Consider the following 9,698-nt stretch of genomic DNA (forward strand, 5'->3'; position numbering starts at 1 on the left):
AACACTTAGGGGTAGCTGCTTTTTATTCTCACTCCTAACTGTCTAACCTCTCTTTTCACAATCCCCAGCGCGCACTCGCTTAGTGCCCGCGCTGCCAACTTAACATATCAAGCATCCCTACATCCCCCCTCTTTTGTATTATTCTTTACTTTAAACTAGATTTACAAAACTAAGATATAACTATTAAAATAACAACGTATCTAAATAATATAATACTAGAAAGTGGTTCAATTTATCACAAAATCTTTAAATCTGCCTGGTGGTTTTTTCGTGCGGTTTGGTCTCGCAGAGACGGGAGGTGTTGGCGTTTTTGGTTGTTTGTTGGTTGGTGAAGACATGATCTCTGGCTCAGAATTTCTTGGGGGATTTTCACCCAGCTCTGGTAGTTTTTGCAAATGTTGTGACCTGGCCATGAGGAGTCTTTACCCAGTATGATCTTGGTGTTTCATCTGGCGTCTGCACCATTCCCTCTTCTTTTCGATGAATAAGCCACACTCGATCACCAGCCTTCAGCTCCGCATTATCTTTCGTGCGATGCCGTCTATCGTAGTGATGTTTTTGTCGTTGTTTTTCTGCCTCCATTTCTCTCCTAATTGCTTGATGGTTTGGCAGCTTTGGTACCAATCTTCTGCTTATTGCTGGCACCCTGTCCCGTAACTGCCTGCCAAACAACAGCTGGGCTGGGGAGGCTCCGCAGGATAAGGGAGTATTTCTGTAGGCCAGCATGCCCAGAAATGGATCCTCGTTCTTCTTCAAGATGGTTTTCAATAGTTTGACTGCACTTTCTGCTTGTCCATTACTCTGCTGGAATTCCGGGCTGCTGCTCACCCATCGAAATCCGTAGTCCTTGGCAAAAGTTCTGAACTCGAGGCTGTCGAACTGTTTACCGTTATCGCTTCTTAATTCTTCCGGAATTCCATGGTGCGAGAATATGTCCTTGAGATATTCTATTGTTTCTAAGCTAGTCAGTTTTTTCAGCTTGCGAATTTCAGGGTATTTCGAGTAATAGTCCTGCACCACTAGGTAATTCTTTCCATTGTAGTAGGCGAGGTCCGCACCTAGGACTTTCCACGGACGGGATGGTACTGTGGAAGGGATCATTGGCTCGACTACAGGCTGGCGGTGCTTGATACAAGTCTCGCAGTTTTCAACCATATCCTTCAGATGTCGGCGTATTTCAGGCCACCAAACTGTTGTCTTCGCTTTTTCCAGACATTTGGGCGTGCCCAGGTGTCCATCGTGTAGTACTCGCAAACATTGCTTGCGGAGGGCCCTGGGGATTACTAAGCGATCTCTATAACAGATTAGGTTATTGTGGATTTTTAATTCGTTACGAAATTTAAAGTATGGTGTCACGGCAGTAGGTGGTTTTCCTGGCCATGTTTCTACTACAAATTTCTTCAATAGTTGCATTTCTTGATCTTCCTCCTGATGTTTCCGTACCACCTCTTCTGAGCAGGAACTCGATGATAGTTCTGTCAACACTGCGTTGATATATATTTCCAGGTCCTTAAGCGCTGAATCGCCGTCGCGGACGCCTTCGTGTAGAGGTGCGCGAGATAACGCGTCGGGTACATGGAATTTTTTTCCCGGGACGTATTGCACATCATAATTAAACTTTAACAACCGCATTCTTAGTCTTTGTAATCGGTTGGAGAGTTTATTAATTTCTTTCGTCGTTAATATCACTAACAGCGGTTTGTGGTCCGTTAGCACTAAAAAACGCGATCCTATGAGAAATTGCTCTAACCGTTCGCATGCCCACGTGGCTGCGAGTGCTTCTTTTTCGATCTGAGCATACCGTTGCTCCGCGTCACTTAAGGTTTTGGAACAAAAGTACACTGGTTTCCAGTTGTCGTCATTTTGCTGTTGTTCCAACACAGCTCCAATTCCAAATGCTGAGGCGTCGGCTGCGACTCGTGTTGGTTTGTCGACGTCATATTTTGCTAATACGGGAGCTGATGCTATAGTTTCCTTTAAATTCTGGAATTCTTCCTCGTGTTTTTCTGTCCATACAAATGACGTGCTGTTTTTTATCGTCTCTCGTAGATACTTGGTTTTCTCGGCAACATTGCTAATAAATTTCGCGACATAATTTACTATACCAAGAAATCGTTTGACTTCTGTTGGGTTGTTGGGTGCTGGATAGTCACGAATAGCTGCTATGCTTTTTGGGTCAATTTTGATACCTTCCGCTCCAACCACATATCCCAAGTAAGAGGTTTCTGATTTGTTGAATTCACATTTGTCTTTGTTGAGCGTTAAACCGTGTTTCTTCACTACTGTTAGCACTTTGTCCAAATTTTCATTGTGTTCTTGACTGTTTCTGCCCGTGACTAGAATATCGTCAGCATGCACGTGTATCCAGTCCGACTGAAGTTCTTGTATTATTCCATACAGTGTTTTTTGAAATATTTCTGGAGCCGATGTTATACCGAAAGGTATTCTTCGATACATGTATCTTCCAAAAGGTGTTATGAACGCGGTGTATTTTCGTGATTCCGGTGTAATTTCCAGTTGCCAAAACCCGGAAGAGAAATCTAATTTCGAAAATAACTTGGCTTCCCTCAATTTGGCAAGCGTTTCGTCCACTGATGGGAGCTGATACCGTTCGCGTCTCACGAACTGATTTAATTGCGTGAAGTCTGCACACACACGTACTTTACCGTTTTTCTTTTGTGCTACCACCATAGGTGCACACCACTCTGTTGGACTGTCCACACGTTCGATCACTTTTTGTGTCACCATTTTGTTTATTTCTTTTTCCACTTGCTTCATTAACGGAAGGGGTATTCTCCTGGGTGTCGCAATGGAGAATGAAACTGCGCCCTCCTCAACACAGATCTTATGCTGAAAGTTGTGTAACTTCCCCAAACCTTTGAATACTTCAGGCCATTTTGCGAGAATTTCTTCTTTGGTTGATCGCTTATTTTCTAGCCTCACTTGATCGATCATTTTTATCTCGTTTCCCAACCGCTGTACGATCTGTAGTTTCAGCAAAGCTGGTTCTCCCAGAAGGTTTTCGTTCGTGTCGGCGACGTAGGCTTTAATGACTTCTTGTCTCCCACCTATTTCTAAGGGAATTTTTATTTTGCCCAGTACGGGACATCTGTTTTGGCCCAAACCTGCTAATACTGTTCGAGTAGGTTTCAATCTGTAATGATTTTTTAATTTCTCTTCATAGTCTTTTGAGGTTATGACCGATTCCTCAGCCCCTGTGTCAAGTTTAAAGACTAATTTTATTTCACCACAGTTGAGAGTCATGCGAAACCGGCTGGATCGCTGCACTCTGTTCACCTTAATAACTCGATAAAGCTCGTAGTCACTGTTGTCAGTGCTACTTTGATCTGCTTGTACATTTTCATTAATTCGTTTCGTTCGGCACTCAGACCCATAGTGACCAATCAGTCGACATTTTCTGCATTTTTGGTTGTTGGCTGGACATTCTGTTCTGGGATGGCTTGGTTCTTTACCACAGCGCATACATTTGTTTCTGTTTTTCTTTTTTTCTGGTCGATTCCTTTGTTCTCGACTACTTTTCTGCTTTTGTGGCTTTTTGTTCTTGACAGCGCCTATATGCACCCCCTCTCTGAGCTCTTGGTTTTCTGTTTTGATCGTCTCAGCTTGCATAATTTTATTTACCGTCATTTCTAGGGTTAATTTTTCAGTCAATTGTAGTGACTCGGATAATTTTTGATCCCGTATGCCCACTACAAGTCGGTCACGAACCAATTCGTCCTCTAACTGTCCGTATTTACAGTCTTTACCTAGAGCAACAATGGCAGTAATATATTCTTGTGCGGACTCACCTTCTTTTTGGTTTCTCCGATTGAACTTGGCTCTTGCATAAATTATATTTGTAGTTCCAACAAAGTAGCCAGTAAAAAATTGTTTCGCCTCTGCGTATGTGTCGAATGAATACTCGTCTTTCTTTTTCGTTTCGAGAATCTTCGTGACTTTCTGGCCCATGTGGAGCAAAAGACTATTTATTTGTACTTTCTCGTCTGCTGTGTCCAACTTTGTCGTTATTCTGTAGCGTTCATAATGCGTTAGCCATGCCGTCCATTCGTTTTTGTCGAAACTAAATGCTTCGGGAGCCGGCACTGAATTAATTACGCTTGGTTTTGCAGTTGAGTGCAGATTCTGGAGCATTTGTTGTAGGACGTTCAGTTGTTGGCGTAGGTCAGCGATTTCCTGCTTATCGTCGCCGTTGTCCGTCATTTTGTGGATTTTCTTGTTTGTTTCTTTTTCGAACTTATCCGTTGGTTGTTTTCACACCTGACACCATGTGCGGCCGTGCCTGAGAGCCCCAAGAACCCGGAATTATAACACTTAGGGGTAGCTGCTTTTTATTCTCACTCCTAACTGTCTAACCTCTCTTTTCACAATCCCCAGCGCGCACTCGCTTAGTGCCCGCTCTGCCAACTTAACATATCAAGCATCCCTACAGAAACCATCAAATTTTAGCTAGAAACTGTATTTTTGTCGATTTTTATTGAATTTGAACTATATTTCAACGTTTTTTGATGGTTCTGAGCCACCAAACACACTTAAAGCATGCAGAATCGACTCAGAATAGGAAAAGGAGACGTTTAGGTCAATTTTATGCATTCTGGCGTTCGTAGATACAAGAAAACTGTTAAAATTCTTCAGAAACGTCACTTTTGAAGTGTTTTCTTGTACTTTTAAGCCACTCAGATACCTTATGGGCTCGGAAAGTGCAACTAAACCATCAAATTTTAGCTGGAAACTGTATTTTTGTCGATTTTAATTAAATTTGAACTATATTTCAACGTTTTTTGATGGTTCTGAGCCACCAAACACACTTAAAGCATGCAGAATCGACTCAGAACAGGAAAAGGAGACGTTTAGGTCAATTTTATGCATTCTGGCGTTCGTAGACACAAGAAAACTGATAAAATTCTTCAGAAACGTCACTTTTGAAGTGTTTTCTTGTACTTTTAAGCCACTCAGATACCCTACGGGCTCGGAAAGTGCAACGAAACCATCAAATTTTAGCTAGAAACTGTATTTTTGTCGATTTTTATTGAATTTGAACTATATTTCAAAGTTTTTTGATGGTTCTGAGCCACCAAACACACTTAAAGCATGCAGAATCGACTCAGAATAGGAAAAGGAGACGTTTAGGTCAATTTTATGCATTCTGGCGTTCGTAGATACAAGAAAACTGTTAAAATTCTTCAGAAACGTCACTTTTGAAGTGTTTTCTTGTACTTTTAAGCCACTCAGATACCCTACGGGCTCGGAAAGTGCAACGAAACCATCAAATTTTAGCTAGAAACTAAATTTTTGTCGATTTTTATTGAATTTGAACTATATTTCAACGTTTTTTGATGGTTCAGAGCCACCAAACACACTTAAAGCATGCAGAATCGACTCAGAATAGGAAAAGGAGACGTTTAGGTCAATTTTATGCATTCTGGCATTCGTAGATACAAGAAAACTGTTAAAATTCTTCAGAAACGTCACTTTTGAAGTGTTTTCTTGTACTTTTAAGCCACTCAGATACCCTACGGGTTCGGAAAGTGCAACGAAACCATCAAATTTTAGCTAGAAACTGTATTTTTGTCGATTTTTATTGAATTTGAACTATATTTCAACGTTTTTTGATGGTTCTGAGCCACCAAACACACTTAAAGCATGCAGGAATCGACTCAGAATAGGAAAAGGAGACGTTTAGGTCAATTTATGCATTCTGGCGTTCGTAGATACAAGAAAACTGTTAAAATTCTTCAGAAACGTCACTTTTGAAGTGTTTTCTTGTACTTTTAAGCCACTCAGATACCCGACGGGCTCGGAAAGTGCAACGAAACCATCAAATTTTAGCTAGAAACAGTATTTTTGTCGATTTTTATTGAATTTGAACTATATTTCAACGTTTTTTGATGGTTCTGAGCCACCAAACACACTTAAAGCATGCAGAATCGACTCAGAATAGGAAAAGGAGACGTTTAGGTCAATTTTATGCATTCTGGCGTTCGTAGATACAAGAAAACTGTTAAAATTCTTCAGAAACGTCACTTTTGAAGTGTTTTCTTGTACTTTTAAGCCACTCAGATACCCTACGGTCTCGGAAAGTGCAACGAAACCATCAAATTTTAGCTAGAAACAGTATTTTTCTCGCTTTTTATTGAATTTGAACTATATTTCAACGTTTTTTGATGGTTCTGAGCCACCAAACACACTTAAAGCATGCAGAATCGACTCAGAATAGGAAAAGGAGACGTTTAGGTCAATTTTATGCATTCTGGCGTTCGTAGATACAAGAAAACTGTTAAAATTCTTCAGAAACGTCACTTTTGAAGTGTTTTCTTGTACTTTTAAGCCACTCAGATACCGTACGGGCTCGGAAAGTGCAACGAAACCATCAAATTTTAGCTAGAAACTGTATTTTTGTCGATTTTTATTGAATTTGAACTATATTTCAACGTTTTTTGATGGTTCTGAGCCACCAAACACACTTAAAGCATGCAGAATCGACTCAGAATAGGAAAACGAGACGTTTAGGTCAATTTTATGCATTCTGGCGTTCGTAGATACAAGAAAACTGTTAAAATTCTTCAGAAACGTCACTTTTGAAGTGTTTTCTTGTACTTTTAAGCCACTCAGATACCCTACGGGCTCGGAAAGGGCAACGAAGCCATCAAATTTTAGCTAGAAACTGTATTTTTGTCGATTTTTATTGAATTTGAACTATATTTCAACGTTTTTTGATGGTTCTGAGCCACCAAACACACTTAAAGCATGCAGAATCGACTCAGAATAGGAAAAGGAGACGTTTAGGTCAATTTTATGCATTCTGGCGTTTGTAGATACAAGAAAACTGTTAAAATTCTTCAGAAACGTCACTTTTGAAGTGTTTTCTTGTACTTTTAAGCCACTCAGATACCCTACGGGCTCGGAAAGTGCTACGAAACCATCAAATTTTAGCTAGAAACTGTATTTTTGTCGATTTTTCTTGAATTTGAACCAGATTTCAAGATTTTTTGATGGTTCTGAGCCACCAAACACACTTAAAGCATGCAGAATCAACTCAGAATAGGAAAAGGAGACGTTTAGGTCAATTTAATGCATTCTGGCGTTCGTAGATACAAGAAAACTGTTAAAATTCTTCAGAAACGTCACTTTTGAAGTGTTTTCTTGTACTTTTAAGCCACTCAGATACCCAACGGGCTCGGAAAGTACAACGAAACCATCAAATTTTAGCTAGAAACTGTATTTTTGTCGATTTTTATTGAATTTGAACTATATTTCAACGGTTTTTGATGGTTCTGAGCCAGTAAACACACTTAAAGCATGCAGAATCGACTCAGTATAGGAAAAGGAGACGTTTATGTCAATTTTATGCATTCTGGCGTTCGTAGATACAAGAAAACTGTTAAAATTCTTCAGAAACGTCACTTTTGAAGTGTTTTCTTGTACTTTTAAGCCACTCAGATACCCTACGGGCTCGGAAAGTGCAACGAAACCATCAAATTTTAGCTAGAAACTGTATTTTTGCCAATTTTTATAGAATTTGAACTATATTTCAAAGTTTTTTGATGGTTCTGAGCCACCAAACACACTTAAAGCATGCAGAATCGACTCAGAATAGGAAAAGGAGACGTTTAGGTCAATTTTATGCATTCTGGCGTTCGTAGATACAAGAAAACTGTTAAAATTCTTCAGAAACGTCACTTTTGAAGTGTTTTCTTGTACTTTTAAGCCACTCAGATACCCTACGGCCTCGGAAAGTGCAACGAAACCATCAAATTTTAGCTAGAAACTGTATTTTTGTCGATTTTTATTGAATTTGAATTATATTTCAACGTTTTTTGATGGTTCTGAGCCACCAAACACACTTAAAGCATGCAGAATCGACTCAGAATAGGAAAAAGGAGACGTTTAGGTCAATTTTATGCATTCTGGCGTTCGTAGATACAAGAAAACTGTTAAAATTCTTCAGAAACGTCACTTTGAAGTGTTTTCTTGTACTTTTAAGCCACTCAGATACCCTACGGTCTCGGAAAGTGCAACGAAACCATCAAATTTTAGCTAGAAACTGTATTTTTGTCGATTTTTATTGAATTTGAACTATATTTCAACGTTTTTTGATGGTTCTGAGCCACCAAACACACTTAAAGCATGCAGAATCGACTCAGAATAGGAAATGGAGACGTTTAGGTCCATTTTATGCATTCTGGCGTTCGTAGATACACGAAAACTGTTAAAATTCTTCAGAAACGTCACTTTTGAAGTGTTTTCTTGTACTTTTAAGCCACTCAGATACCCTACGGGCTCGGAAGTGCAACGAAACCATCAAATTTTAGCTAGAAACTGTATTTTTGTCGATTTTTATTGAATTTGAACTATATTTCAACGTTTTTTGATGGTTCTGAGCCACCAAACACACTTAAAGCATGCAGAATCGACTCAGAATAGGAAAAGGAGACATTTAGGTCAATTTTATGCATTCTGGCGTTCGTAGATACAAGAAAACTGTTAAAATTCTTCAGAAACGTCACTTTTGAAGTGTTTTCTTGTACTTTTAAGCCACTCAGATACCGGACGGGCTCGGAAAGTTCAACGAAACCATCAAATTTTAGCTAGAAACTGTATTTTTGTCGATTTTTAATTAATTTGAACAATATTTCAACGTTTTTTGATGGTTCTGAGCCACCAAACACACTTAAAGCACGCAGAATCAACTCAGAATAGGAAAAGGAGACGTCTAGGTCAATTTTACGCATTCTGCCGTTCGTAGATACAAGAAAACTGTTAAAATTCTCCAGAAACGTCACTTTTGAAGTGTTTTCTTGTACTTTTAAGCCACTCAGATACCCAACGGGCTCGGAAAGTGCAACGAAACCATCAAATTTTAGCTAGAAACTGTACTTTTGTCGATTTGAACTATATTTCAACGTTTTTTAATGGTTCTGAGCCACCAAACACACTTAAAGCATGCAGAATCGACTCAGAATAGGAAAAGGAGACGTTTAGGTCAATTTTATGCATTCTGGCGTTCGTAGATACAAGAAAACTGTTAAAATTCTTCAGAAACGTCACTTTTATGGTGTTTTCTTGTACTTTTAAGCCCCTCAGATACCCTACGGGCTCGGAAAGTGCTACGAAACCATCAAATTTTAGCTAGAAACTGTATTTTTGTCGATTTTTATTGAATTTGAACTATATTTCAACATTTTTTGATGGTTCTGAGCCACCAAACACACTTAAAGCTTGCAGAATCGACTCAGAATAGGAAATTGAGACGTTTAGGTCAATTCTATGCATTCTGGCGTTCGTAGATACAAGAAAACTGTTAAAATTCTTCAACAACGTCACTTTTGAAGTGTTTTCTTGTACTTTTAAGCCACTCAGATACCCTACGGGCTCGGAAAGTGCAACGAAACCATCAAATTTTAGCTAGAAACTGTATTTTTGTCGATTTTTATTGAATTTGAACTATATTTCAAAGTTTTTTGATGGTTCTGAGCCTCCAAACACACTTAAAGCATGCAGAATCGACTCAGAATAGGAAAAGGAGACGTTTAGGTCAATTTTATGCATTCTGGCGTTCGTAGATACAAGAAAACTGTTAAAATCCTTCAGAAACGTCACTTTTGAAGTGTCTTCTTGTACTTTTAAGCCACTCAGATACCCAACGGGCTCGGAAAGTGCAACGAAACAATCAAATTTTA

General features: G+C 39.2%; 1 protein-coding gene across 1 annotated transcript; it reads right to left on the reverse strand.

The window, feature by feature from the left end:
- Positions 1 to 369: 369 nt before the first annotated feature.
- LOC135145082 (uncharacterized protein K02A2.6-like) lies at positions 370 to 4,221 on the reverse strand. Its single transcript, XM_064077202.1, has one exon. It carries the CDS (start codon positions 4,219 to 4,221, stop codon positions 370 to 372), a length of 3,852 nt encoding a protein of 1,283 aa, XP_063933272.1.
- Positions 4,222 to 9,698: the final 5,477 nt, after the last annotated feature.

This window comes from Zophobas morio, unplaced genomic scaffold (assembly GCF_036711695.1).
Source record: "Zophobas morio isolate AGI-343-1 ecotype UQ-CSIRO unplaced genomic scaffold, CSIRO_AGI_Zmor_V1 ptg000121l, whole genome shotgun sequence".
In the NCBI taxonomy this organism is placed as follows: Eukaryota; Metazoa; Arthropoda; class Insecta; order Coleoptera; family Tenebrionidae; genus Zophobas; species Zophobas morio.

What these genes read in the sequence shown, in the direction of transcription:
- LOC135145082 (XM_064077202.1), bottom strand. Translation starts at nt 4,221, where the DNA reads ATGACGGACAACGGCGACGATAAGCAGGAAATCGCTGACCTACGCCAA.